The sequence below is a fragment of the Trichoderma gamsii genome, assembly GCF_001481775.2.
Source record: "Trichoderma gamsii strain T6085 chromosome Unknown Scaffold_44.2, whole genome shotgun sequence".
Classification (NCBI taxonomy): Eukaryota; Fungi; Ascomycota; class Sordariomycetes; order Hypocreales; family Hypocreaceae; genus Trichoderma; species Trichoderma gamsii.
In genome coordinates this window covers 1-13,268 of record NW_020171381.1, presented here as the reverse complement: position 1 = coordinate 13,268, position 13,268 = coordinate 1, and the positions used below count along the sequence as shown (strand labels likewise).

Genomic DNA, 13,268 nt, shown 5'->3' with positions numbered 1-13,268 from the left:
AAAAAATCAAAAAAACATCGCCCACACTTTTGCCGCCACAGGCCTCTCTTCTTACTTTTTTTCCCTCCCAGCCCACAAGCAACACGGCACCGCCGTCGCCAGCCAATTTGTCTCCCCTCGCCTTGGGTGCTTGCAATCATCTTCTCTTCTCTCTTCTCGCTCCATCTTGTGCTTTTGGACTCTGTCGTTTTTTCCATTTTCCTGTCAGCGCGTCGTCGACTTTGTTTTCTTCTTGCCTCCCCTGGTTTGAACAATCTTGACGCCGCTGTTCCGCTCGTGCCCGTGCCCGCCGAAACGCCTTCGATCGACAAGGCAGTGACGCTTCCTCCCACCACATCACGACAAAAACGACCGCAAGAGACAAAGCACCGGTCCTCGCCGACACCGAAAAAAGAAGTCATCCTCTGGCATCTTTTTTTTCTTGCTGCAAAGATTCTCAGCATCAATAATTGCTATTGTTGCTGGCGGAACGGAAGCGCGATATCTATCCACTTCCACCGATTTTTCCCCTTTGACGCCCGCTGTCTGTACAGCCTGTCAGGATCTTCTGCAGTGCGGAGAGTTCCCATCATCTCATCAAAACAAACCCCCCTTTTTTGGCTCGCCTGCGCAATCACCCGCAGATAGCGAGGAAAAGACTTTGCGGTTCAATTGATAGATACCGACAAGAAGCCAAGACAAGAACACTTGATTTTGCAATCCCGGACCAACTGCCATTTTCAACCAAGGAGATTTTCTGTGACTTTGACTAGCCATGGCACCTCCTTTGCAGTTCGCCTACCGAACCCAGAAGACCATTGGCGTCTTTGACGCCGCTCCGGTCTACGAGCCCCTTTCTGGGTTCACCAAGCCCGAGGGAAACCTGCGGTGCTGTGCCTACTCGCCTTGTGGCCGCTACTTTGGCTGGGCAACGCCCGAGGCCGTCAGCGTCGTCGACACCGCCAGCGGCCAATCAGCCCTGAACCTGCCCATTGCCAACGTCTACGAGCTCGGCTTCTCTCCCCAGGGCACCTTTCTCATCACCTGGGAGCGCCCGGCCAAGGACGAGGCCGGCGATGCCACCAAGAACCTCAAGGTTTGGCGCACCGTCGAGGAGGGTATTGACGCCTCCGCCAAGCAGCCCGTAGGTCAGTTCGTCCAGAAGCAGCAGGGCAACTGGAACCTGCAGTACACCGACGACGAAGCCTACTGCGCCCGTCAGGTCACCAACGAAGTGCAATTCTTTGAGAGCCATGACCTCGTCACAGTTTGGAACAAGCTGCGTGTCGAGGGAGTCACCCAATTCGCCCTGGCCCCTGGCACCCAACATGCCGTGGCTGTCTTTGTCCCCGAGCGCAAGGTAAGTCCTCACCAATCAGGATTCCTGATCATCCAATGCGTCTCTGCTTTCACCATCCTAACATTTTATTTTTCTCGTCTAGGGAGCACCCGCCGCCGTCAAGGTCTTCAACGTGCCCGCATTCCAGAACCCTATCTCTCAAAAGACCTTTTTCAAGGGAGACAAAGTGCAGCTGAAGTGGAACAAGCAGGGATCCAGCATTTTGGTCCTGGCTCAAACTGACGTGGACCGATCCGGCAAGAGTTACTACGGAGAGACGACGCTCTATCTGCTGAGCACCAACGGCTCTCTAGATGCTCGCGTGACACTAGATAAGGAGGGTCCCATCCACGACGTCTCGTGGTCGCCTTCGTCTCGACAGTTTGGCGTGGTATATGGTTACATGCCTGCTAAGACGACCATTTTCAACGACCGCGGCGTTGCGGTGCACTCGTTCCCCCTTGGACCCCGCAACACCATCACCTTTTCGCCCACCGGCCGATTCGTCCTCGTTGCCGGTTTCGGCAATCTTGCTGGTCAGATTGACGTGTATGATCTGGAAAAGGACAACCGGAAGATCTGCACCATCGAGAGTGGTAACCCCAGTGTGTGCGAATGGAGCCCCGACAGCCGCTACATCATGACGGCTACGACCTCACCTCGTCTGCGCGTTGACAACGGTGTCAAGCTGTGGCACGTCACCGGCGGACTCATGTACAGCGAAGATATGATTGAGCTGTACAGCGTTCTGTGGCGACCTGCTACCGAGGAGAACATCGAGGGCGGCGATCCGCTCAGCCCTGTTCCTGTTGCGCACGCGTCGGCGGCGACATTCCTCAGCAATGTCAAGGCTCCGAGCAAGCCTGCCGGAGCCTACCGACCACCAGGTGCTCGTGGACTGGCCACACCCCTTCACTTCAAGCGCGAAGATGAGGGTGGCGCTGCTCACGTCGTTAGCAATGGAACCCAAAATGTGAACATGAACGGATTTGGTAGAGCGAGACGTGCCGTTCCTGGCGCTGAGCTGGCTGAGACCCCGGCCGTTCGGACCGTGCCTGGAGCGGAACCTGCCGAGGATGGCGCCGCCAAGAAGAACAAGAAGAAGCGCAGCAAGAAGAACAACCAAGGCGATGGTAAGCTCGAGCCCGAACCTAACGGAGGAGCCAGCCTTGCCCCACCGCCTCAGGACCATGAGGGCCGCAGCCCGGATAGGCGTGGAGTGGCCGGCGGCAACCAGAACGGCCGCGGATTCAGGAGCCGCTCTCGAAACAACACGGGGCCTCGTAGCCGAAGCAACACCCAGCAGGGTGGCCCTCGAGGACAGAATGGCAACCAAAACGGCCAGAATGGACACCAGCACCACCACTCCGGACCTCCTCCCAATGCTCCCACCGAACCTGCAGGATCACAGAATCCCAATGCCAAGAAGATTCGCAGTCTTCAGAAGAAAGTTAGGGCCATTGAGGACCTGGAGATGCGCCTTGCTGGTGGTGAGAAGCTCGAGGATACTCAGCTTAAGAAGATCCACACCAAGACGTCCGTTATCAAGGAGCTGGACTCTCTAGGTGGCGAGTCTTAGATGCGTTGAACAGATTAGATGGACATGGAGGAGGAGATGCATAGGAGACTGAGGGTTAACATCAGAAGCAAGAAGCAAGAAATGGATTTTTATTTTTGTTTTGTGGAATTGGGCGTCCCGTTGACCGGCATTCTTCGGCGGTGGCTTTACATGGTATGCAACACTTCGGTTAAGGGCTGTTACTGAGAGGCCAAGGTTGAGAGGAAAAGCGACAAAAGGATAGTGGCTGAGGAGACCTCGGGAATTTGGGGTTTTTTGTACACCGTTGCAACGCGAAAACATTTCTTGGACAAAGAGAGAAAAGGAAAAGGGATAGCAATGCTTGCATCGAAGGAACTCTCTCGGGCCACTGTTGCCGAGGCAAGTAAAAGGGTTTTTCTAATTGTCGGTAAATAAATAGTTGAGGGAAATAGGAAGAAACTTGATATATACACGCCTGGTAAGGTAGGCGGTATATCATTTCTCTTGAGGGATTGCTGCTCTGGAAAGAGTATTTAGATCCGTGGGGTTACGTCGACAAAGGAAAAGGGGCCTGCTGAAAGGACGCAGGTTGTTGGCAAAATGCCATGGTGCATAATACAAAAACGTACATGTTGAGTTTGAGAAGATTGTTTATTTTTGGTGATGATTTAAGCAGAATGTGTGAAGTGTTCTCTGCATGTTAGAGCAGTAGAGTCTGAGTCGTACTTTGTATACGTGAAATTTCTATTACTATATGATGTTGCGGCTCAATGTCTGCACTTTGATATACGCATGCTCTATAATAGTGGTTCTAGTCAATATGATCTGCTATCATGCCGAGGAAATCCATCCCTTTCCTCCATCTTGGAATCCCCCGAATTGGTCGCTTTCGACGCCGTTTTTGCAAGTGACGATCTCTCTCCCAGTCGCTCCCCATATAACGCGCTGCTGGTGTTGTAAAAGGTATGCCCTTCTTCAGCACTGGCTATTCCATTCAACTGATGGCCATCAGAAGACCCGTCATGCCCATTCCGTTTATCATTCCTGTTAGATAGGGCCCTGCTCTTCTTCAAGTCCTTCTCGAAGAAGAAATACTCGAGGCTCTTGTCGAAGACTTCCCTCGCCGCCACAGCCAACAATATCACAGCGGTAGTCTGGCCGAAATCCCACTCATTTTCATATCCGTCTCCTTCCAACTTGCCCTGGTTAGCAGACCGCAAAGCCAGCGCCATGTATAAGTGGACGGGGAACTGCAAGAATGCAAGGACAAGGATGGTATGCCGCCAGCGAGCACCGGACAAGGCAGCGGCCATCATGACGAGGATCATCCAAGAAGCAGTAAACGAGACGTAGACTTTGTCGCTCATCGGATGAGGTGCGCCGGAGCTGGTGACGAGGTGCGAGAAGTAGCAGCGGCCTGGGCGCTGGTCGAGGGCCCAGTCATCGAGGGCGACGCAGAGCAAGATGGTGAGGACGAGATAGAGCGAGGCGAAGAGGTATGTTGCGCGGTGGCGAGGCGTGAAATGGGGGGAGCGGAAACAGGCGAAGTGCCGCTCGAAGAGATGATGGGCCCAGTCGTGGGCGTGAGAGGAGCGGTGGAGGCGGACGTCGCAGTAGGTCCAGCAGACGAGGGCGGCGGCGCTTGAGACTCTGAGTTGACTCTGCGTTAGTTGTATGAAGGAGATAGGAGGTGTAGTTATAGGAAGACGCAAGGAGAGAAAGAAAAGGGGGGAGAAGAAAGACTCACCCAACGAAGCTGACAATGTCAAACACCAGATGCAGATGATACGTATCCATCTTCTCAATGTTGGAAAAGGCCGAGATCATGTACGACGTGCCGACGACCATCTGGATGTCGTTGCCGACCATGAGGATGTCGGACACGCACTCGAGGCGCTTCTGCTCAATGGCGAACTCGATGCTCTCGGGCGCGTGGCCGCCGTGGAAGAAGGAGCCGTGCTTGGAGAAGAAGAAGGCCCAGACGGCGAGGCAGAGGGATATCACGGCCTGGCCGACGAAGCCGACGATGATCTAAAATTGATTGTTTAGTTCTTGTAGATTGAGGAGGAGGATGTGAGTGTGACTAACACCGATGCCGGCAATGTCTGATCTGGTCTCGCCGACGAGGATGCATTCTGGGGAAGCTCTTGATTGGAGAAGAGTCATGGCTTTTGTATTTATAAATTCGAATCTAAGTCTGGAATGTAGCAATGATGATAGGTTGGCAGACAGTCAAAGCCTCCTGCTTGAGCTACAGCTGAAGCTTCAGAATCAACATTGAGATTATCTCATGGCTACAGCCAAGCTCTATACAGATATACAGCGAGAGGTAATTTTCTTAGACGTAAATAGAATAAGATGCAATAAAAAAAAAAGAAGAGCTCTGAATGTGTCATTGATCTCAATGGTTGGTATGCGCGCGCTTCTTTGGACAATTGAGGCTTGTTCGTCTTTGCTCTGTCATTGGATGCTAGCACAAAGAGGCGTGATCAGGCTTCAATTGAAACTCAAATTGTTGGTCTGATGCCTTATCCGTCTAGTGCCTTGATCGTTTTTAATTCATTTCTATTTACTGTTGTCATTTTTTTTTTCTAGTCGTTGGCACAAAGAAAGAGATTGAAATGTGTAAGCGGCAGTAAGCAGTGACTGGAGTTGAAGTTGTCGTGTAAGACATTGAGCGAGATGTGTGGCTGCATCAATAAGAACTAACGTTTTAATGTCTAAGATAAATTTTGGGGGATATTTGAGCTTAAAATTGCGATGCAGCTGGATCAATCGGTTAGATAATAACTGAGGAAGAATACCTAGGTAGTCAAATCTTTGTTTGCGACTTCGTTCACGCTGTCCTCTGCATTACGTAGAATTAGCTCAACGCATGGCTAACAACAGAGAATGAAACTTGCTGTTGATGTGTTTTAAGTCAGTTGTTTCTGATGCAGCTGATCTAGTGACAAGCCCACACGGTTCCGCTTGAAAGATATTTATGGGCACTGAAGATTCAGAACATATGGAAGATGATTGCATAGCACAAGGCGAAACCAACTGATAGACGACTACTCACAAGTCAAATCGAAGTACATGGCACTCGAGGAGTGTCTATATCGCGAAACGTCTCATGTGTCCATCACAGTTCAACATTCTACTAAACCACTACCATTTGCCTCCAATTATCAACAGGGAAGTTATTATTCTTTACATCTCATCCTATTTGCTTATAACGACACTCATAATTGATAAATCACAGTACAGCCTGATCTTGTAAAGCTTGCACGTTGCCTGCCTCTCTCGACCAATTGTCTCCCGATTGTCCAATAGCCAATCCCTATGGACGAACCTCACGCTCTTCGTAAACACCTGCCGTATTAATGAACATTCCAAACAGGAGCGCGATCAGGTGCCATGGCCTGTTCCTTGACCATTCGCCATTGAGTCTGCATCAATGCTGACTGCTCAATCGCATACCAGAAGCCGGCCGCTGCACCAAACACAGATTAATTACAGACCATCAGTGACCCCAGAAATGCGAACCTAGAGTCATTGTTCAACTCCGCAACATATAGACCCAATACTGATATTGCGAAGTTTTGTTGCAGTCTATGGCATGAACGTGAGCGACTCCGATGGCCACTCTGAGAATACCTGGACAGAAGAATAGTCGATTACAAACTGGTTGAGATCTTCTGCCTGAAGCCCTTCCAAGAGCCCGAATCCTAGCATACCAGTACAACGCAAATGTTATATTCAGAGCTACTTGCGCCGTCAATATCACAGGCTACAGCCCAAATATGGGCACACGCAATGACAGTGATACATTCTGACGGTGAAGTTACGTTCCATACTGTTGCCCATGGAGGGAATTAGACAACTAGATCATTAGAGATGTCTATGGGCCCGTTCTCTGTTCAGCAAAGCGTCCATCAAAGGCGGCTCACTCTTTCCAGGGGCTGTGAGGCTACATGTCGAGCTGCATGGTGAAGAGATGAGAGCCAGAGGTGAATTCTTTTTCTGGGGGGTTCAGTCAATTCTTGCCATGCGTAATTTCGTCCCCGGGATAGCTCTCTTTTCTATTTTCAATAATTTCCTCCCGTATGCAAACACAATTATGGAAACGGCAGAATGCGCACGGCAAGACCAAAACGCACTTGTTGAGTTCCAGCAGCAAGCTATCGAGAGGCTTGATTCCAACAGAGGCGGTATACTAGAAGCCGCTGTCAGGCTTCAGTTACCCTTTGCGCACGGAGAGTTGCCACCAGCCGGACTGCTTGCTTGTACTTTCTCAGCAGCTCAGGCCAACTATCAGCGATATAGAGAGCTGATATCGCGCAATACCTGAAGAAACAAGGAGATTGAGGATGATCAAAGACAGCCAGAGAGAGGCACAAGGTACGGACGATCGGCAAGTCTTTGAGCTGCTTGGCAGGTATGCGTCAGAGGATGAGATAGACTGCCAAATGCACCAAGCATAGAAGCTTCGAATGGCTGTCCCGCTTGCATTATACTCTCATATAGATGAGATGCCAAGGCGGTGTGAGGTCAACAGAAAATCTACATTAATTGACTAATAGCCCACAACAATTCATTGACACTCACAGCCTGAGTTATGGAAAATGCTCAAGCGCTTGAGAATCTGCTTTATTTACACATTATTAGAGCATAGTACGTTGAGGCATCTGAAACTCCCAGCTTTTCGTAGCAGGTTTATAGAATCTACATGTACCTTTTTTCTATCCCTTTTGCTAGATTTCGTCATAGCATATGCATCACGCCCCAAGCATTGGAAACATCACTCGCCAAAAGTAAGGAACAACACCTTGTCGTTATTGTAATCAAATCTACCAGTTACTCTAACGAATGTCATGAAATAAATACATGTGACTTTTCTTTTTAGCATCATCAATCTCAAAACAGGCGTTCCTTCACATGGCCGCATCTCTAGGCTGCGAATATGAATCCACGGTAGTTCGCGTCAATCGCCTCTTGACAAGCATTGACATACGAGTGGAAACCTCCCAGACTCCACAGCACGTGTCTGCTGCCATCCTTGGGCGCTCGAGGCGTGTTGTGGTCGCTGAAAAAGTACGAGTTTCCCTTGTGGAAGACGGTTGCCGCGGCAATGGCGTTGATCTGCTTCACCCACTCGTCTTCGTTCTCCTGAACGGTGTCGACCACAATCGGCTTGCCGGTCTCCTTCTTCAGCTTCTCGGCCTTGGAGATGAGCTGTCCGAGGAACTCGCCCTGGAAGACGGCAATCGACGGGATGCTGGCGAGCGGCGTCTGCGGTCCAATCATGTAGAAGAGGTTGGGGAAGCCCGCCTTGGAGACGCCCAGGTAGGCGGTTGAGCCCTCGACGTACTTGTCGGACAACTTGCCGTTGGGGCCGGTGATGTCGATTTCGGCCCAGCTGCCGTCCTGCTCGTAGCCGGTGGCGTAGACGATGACGTCCAGCTCGTACTCCTTTTCTGAAGTGCGGATGCCCTTTTCAGTGATCTCGACCAGGGGCGTCTTCTTGAAGTTGACAACATCCACGTTGTCGTTGTTAAAGGCCTCGTAGTAGCCGGCACAGCAAACTGGTCGCTTGTCCCAGAGCGCGTCCTTGGGCGGGGAGAGCGTCTCGCGCTTCTTGGGATCCTTGACAATCTTGTCAATCTTCTTCTGGATAAAGCGGCACACTTCTCTGTTTGCCGCCTCGTCTGTCACAACATCCGCGAATGTGTCAAAAGTCATGGAGAAGCCCCAGACAGAGTTCCACGCCGCCTCGAAGACCTCTTCTCTCTCCTCTGGGCTAACGTCAAACGTCTTTGTAGTCTTGACGTCGTAGCCCCATCCCAGCGGGCACTTTCGGACCTTGGCCCAGATATCGTCGTAGGTCTTGTTGACTCTGTCTCTGTATTCGGGTGGGACGATGCTCTTGCTGTTGGGAACGACGTATTGCGCTGAGCGTTGGAACGAGATGACCTGCTTGGCCTCGTCTGCAAGACCGACGAGCAGTTGAGCGCCTGAAGAGCCGGTTCCAATGATTCCGACTCGCTTGCCTCGCATGTCGCGATGCTCGGGCCAGAGTCTGAGAAGTCAGCAGTTGGTTCTCAAGTATATGGTTTAAAAGTAGTATTCGCTTCAAAGAGACCGAAAGACTCACCCTGTGTGGTACTGTTGACCCTTGAATTTGTCCTGGCCAGGGAAAGTAGGCCAAACGGTCTTGTTGAATGTTCCTACAGCAAGAATCAAGTATGTTGTCTTGAAGGTTTCGCCTGTAGAAAACTTGACAGTCCATGCAGCCTGGTCAAAGGATGCAGACTTGAGCTCAGAAGAAAAGTGAATGTGCTGCCTCAAGTCATAATGATCCACAATGTGCTTCAGGTAGCCCTGGATTTCTTGTTGAGGAAGAACATGGTTTGGCCATGGGTAAGTCTGCAAGTTGTCCTTGTCCCAGCTAAATCTGTAGAGTTCACTAGGAGTATCGCTGGCTGCGTTCTGGTATTTGTTCCAGTACCAGACACCGCCAACTTCAGGGGCCTTTTCAAATAGCTTCGCATTCAGCCCTTGTTGTCGAAGTTGATACAGGGCGCTGATTCCTGAGAATCCAGCGCCAACGACAATGGCATCAATTGACGACATTGTGGAAAGCAAACAATGGCTGAGCAAGTCGGTATGGGTTGTTCAATACGTCAAGTACTGATTGTGTTCCTCAAGCCAGGAGATTTGAAAGGGCAGGCGCAGGTATATATATATATGTTATAAGGAGAATTGATTTGCCTCGACTAGACACCCAAACTTATGACTCTGGAGGATTAGCTGCACACCATTCGATTTAAATGCAGATGGGCAATGCCATAAGGGTCTTCAGGGACTATTTGCTTGACAAAACTGTGCGTGGGTCTCGTGTTGAGAAGGTATTACATCCTGAATTAGGCAATGATATTACCTCAAATAACTATTAAGCCCTTGCAAGATCTGACTGTGGGTCACTTGTTATAAACACCTAAACGGCAGAGTTGCAGCTAATATACTATTTGTACTTTGTATAATTTCCTCTACTACGTAGCAGTTACTCGAATCCTTTGCAAACTAATAGCAATATTTTTCACAGCCTGGATTCGTAGGGCAAGTTGTAAAGTCCTTCGACTGTCGCGGGAATCCATGCATTGCCTAATGAGGGAGATATCTGCGCGAAGGGTCAATATCTACGCGGAACATAAATATCTACGCGGAGCGTAAGCTTAAGTGGGTTGCCATTGAATAAATAAGCGTTTCATTCCGTTTTGAGAATGCAGATATTACTATAAGACGCTTATTTGCAGTAGCTGCGCGGGAACTTGGCTTGTTGGTTTATCCTTGCAAGACTAAACTGTGGGTTCTTTAGCATTTACACCAGATTTATAAACCCGTTTTATATAAGTATTAAAGGAACTCATAGAGGAACAAGGATAATACTAAATGCTATTATGAAGTAAATAATTCATTTAAAGGTATGTAGTACTGAGGTTTATAATATATATATTATCACCTTTCCCACATGCATGTGAGGGATATATTCTCTTATATGTTTATGTTAATGTAATACTATGTGCTATGAAACATTTTTAACAACACAACTATGTAAATGAGAGTCAGCTCTAAAATAGCTTCAGCAGAATGTCTCAACTTACTAGCTCAAGATGGCAATGCAGGACAGTCGGTGAATTGGAGTTGAAATGCTTTGCCATTACAGATTCATGACTCAGCCAAACCAAACAACAGCCACCTAGATACGCTACAGCAACTGATAGGCCTATATAAACAGGCTATTTGGCAATTAGATCCTTCAAGGAGTTAGTTTAGCGTTCTATAGCTACCCTAAGGAATTAGAGTAAAAGAGGCAGCACTCGATCCCATCACTCTGAAAGTTTCCACTTGAAGGATTCATTTTGAAGAATGCCAGCGCAGATTCCAACGAACAACCGTCCACTAGACTTGTTATGAGTACACCCTTAACACGAACCACAAGTTTAAATTATTTGCCTATTCTTGTTTTGGTCGAGTAGCTATGCCTTATAGACTCTGTACACTTGTATCATGACTGGCACTTTCTGCTATTCTACATGACCATGTTAGTGTAAGCTTAGTCAGTCAGTAATAAGCCAACAACATGTCCATGTTTATTAACTGTTAGCGTTGAATGGCGTAATTGTTATATCGTCTTCTTGCACCTATTTGCATAAGCGGAAGGAATGCGCTATCAGCACGTTCCCGGTGACTTAACGTTCGATAACTAAATGCACAGGTAAGCCGGCAACTGCATCCTTGAAGCAGGTCCGATGTAACGTCGATTACAAGCTAACACGGCTGATGCTGCTTACCGCCAAAATGAAATGTCAGAATCAACCAGCATCTCTCTCCCTTGGCATGCAGTAGCGCCAGCTAACCTGATGATAGAATTCTTGTCGACGAATCACTGGGAGAGGAAAAGAAGCCGGACTGATTATCCGCCCCAGCCCTGGCAGATTGAGGATTGCGGATACTGTACGATTACAAACAGCTCACTGCAATGTAGAATCGGGATCTTGTATACCGTTGTGAAAAGAGCCAGAAAAAGGAAGAAGAAGCATCAAAACAGGGACTAAGAGAGTGAAGGCATGTCCCTTTGATGAAGTAGCTAACATCACGAAGCGGTGTACTCAATAGCCTTTCTCTCTTGCTCCTAGCCTTGTTCCTAAGAGTGAGTTTCTGATTGTTCGCAAGGTAGATTGTCTACTATCTAATACGATCCTCCCGCAACGCTATTACGATAGCACAAGATTAGGCACAGCTGTGGCAACTGTCATACGGGATCGTGCTTAGAAGAGACGGGCCGCATCGCGCTGATCTGCAAGACATCCCCTGTGAGTTATGAGGAAAACGGCGGGAAATGCTCATTGATAGAACTTTTTAGGGTTATTGTTTTCCTAATTGTTTTCCCAAAGGGATTTCCGAGATGTCTCTACAATTTTCTTCTTTGGCTTTACTTGTCAAGCGGTCTGCAAAGAAAAAAAAAAAAAAAGCGAGACTAGAGAGATTCTGAGCATACAAAGTGGTTATTATGCACATACGAAGGCTAAGATCAGCCCGCGCCAACGGTGCTCCTGCTAATGAATTGTACCGGAATATTACTTTTGCATTGTTGCAGACCGCTTCTGTGTGTACCTTATTATATGAAGAGACGAACTCTCCAAGTTGAACCGCTACCGTGTCATTTATAGCGTTTAGGGCCGTTGAGTCCTGTGCACGGACTGATGGCTGTCCGAGTAAGAACTATATTCTAGAATCTGGATATGCGGCTCGCAAAAAAGCAGGGACTTGAAATCGATCAGCACAAAGGGATGGGCACATAACTCCGTCGCCGCAAGGGTTGCCGAAAGATTTTCCCGCTTGACAGCCCATGACAGGGCTTTGTCATGTAATCAACGTGGAAGAGAGTGACTAATGTCGAGCTTGCAACAGATTTCTGAATGTAAATATATTGCTAAAGTTTAACATAATATTTTTTTTTTCGACAGTTCTATTACATTGTCACCGTTCTTCTAGCATGCAACAATTTAATTACAAAATTCTAGCGAGAAATGAATGATTATAATATCCTATTCTATGACCAGAAATCAAATCCTCTTGCTCCTGTCACGGCTTGCGATTTATCGTGCTTTTTCTTTAACACCAACAATGTTCATCTTCATTAATGTTACTGCGGCAGCCACCTATAGTATAACAATACGCGAATACTGATCGCCGCTTGTTATAGTATCGCGCGTTGAAGTACCTAGACCGAGAATGTTATATGTATTCGCTGTATAGTGTCTACCTCTATAACTCTATCCTCTTACAAGCCTCTTGGCCAACTCGGCAAAAAGAAACAAAGAACGGCGAAAATTGCGCTCTTCTGTCGGTGTCCACTGACTCTCTCCTGTAGGTTCTGTTTCCATCTCAATGTAATATCGACACACCCCTCCGCATAAACTCCACTCACGACTCTCCAGCCACGCGGCAAAGTCCCCCAATCGCCGGTAGCCAAAACCTCGGTACCAACAGAAACCCACGCCTCCGACCTCATCTACCCGTAAATCTCGGGCCTTGCTTCGGGCTGCCGTCGAGAGGGGCTGACAGAAGCCGCAAAGACATCAAAGCAGGTCGTTGAAAGCAGCACAGCAGAGCAGAAAAAAGGCCCTTTCTCACAACTTTCTCACTTGCAGTGGCTCTTCCCGCTCTCTCCCTCCTCCTCCACCCCATGGCGCTGGGGGCCCCCGCTAAGCGCCGAGACAGACCCGGCTAAGATAGCTGCATAACCTCAAGACGTGCCAGGGCGAGGACCGTATCATCGTGCCGACTTTGGAGATTATTGCGTTTCTCTTCCACGTGGGCCTATTTCAGCGCTGCGAGGGGGTTAATTACAAGAGTTTGTGT

At 48.7% G+C, this 13,268-nt stretch overlaps 3 protein-coding genes across 3 annotated transcripts; 1 reads left to right on the top strand and 2 right to left on the bottom strand.

Annotated features, from left to right (window-relative positions):
• Positions 1–754: 754 nt before the first annotated feature.
• Positions 755–2,897, top strand: TGAM01_v209240 (hypothetical protein; the record flags this gene model as incomplete). Its single annotated transcript, XM_018801954.1, has 2 exons — positions 755–1,339; positions 1,422–2,897. 2 exons carry the CDS (start codon positions 755–757, stop codon positions 2,895–2,897), a joined length of 2,061 nt encoding a protein of 686 aa, XP_018664779.1.
• Positions 2,898–3,673: 776 nt separating this feature from the next.
• TGAM01_v209239 (hypothetical protein) lies at positions 3,674–5,024 on the bottom strand (the record flags this gene model as incomplete). The annotated part of the gene is made up of 3 exons (XM_018801955.1): positions 3,674–4,517; positions 4,606–4,889; positions 4,947–5,024. The coding sequence occupies 3 exons, from the start codon at positions 5,022–5,024 to the stop codon at positions 3,674–3,676; spliced, it is 1,206 nt and encodes a 401-aa protein (XP_018664780.1).
• Positions 5,025–7,790: 2,766 nt separating this feature from the next.
• TGAM01_v209238 (hypothetical protein) lies at positions 7,791–9,473 on the bottom strand (the record flags this gene model as incomplete). Its single annotated transcript, XM_018801956.1, has 2 exons — positions 7,791–8,919; positions 8,995–9,473. The coding sequence occupies 2 exons, from the start codon at positions 9,471–9,473 to the stop codon at positions 7,791–7,793; spliced, it is 1,608 nt and encodes a 535-aa protein (XP_018664781.1).
• Positions 9,474–13,268: the final 3,795 nt, after the last annotated feature.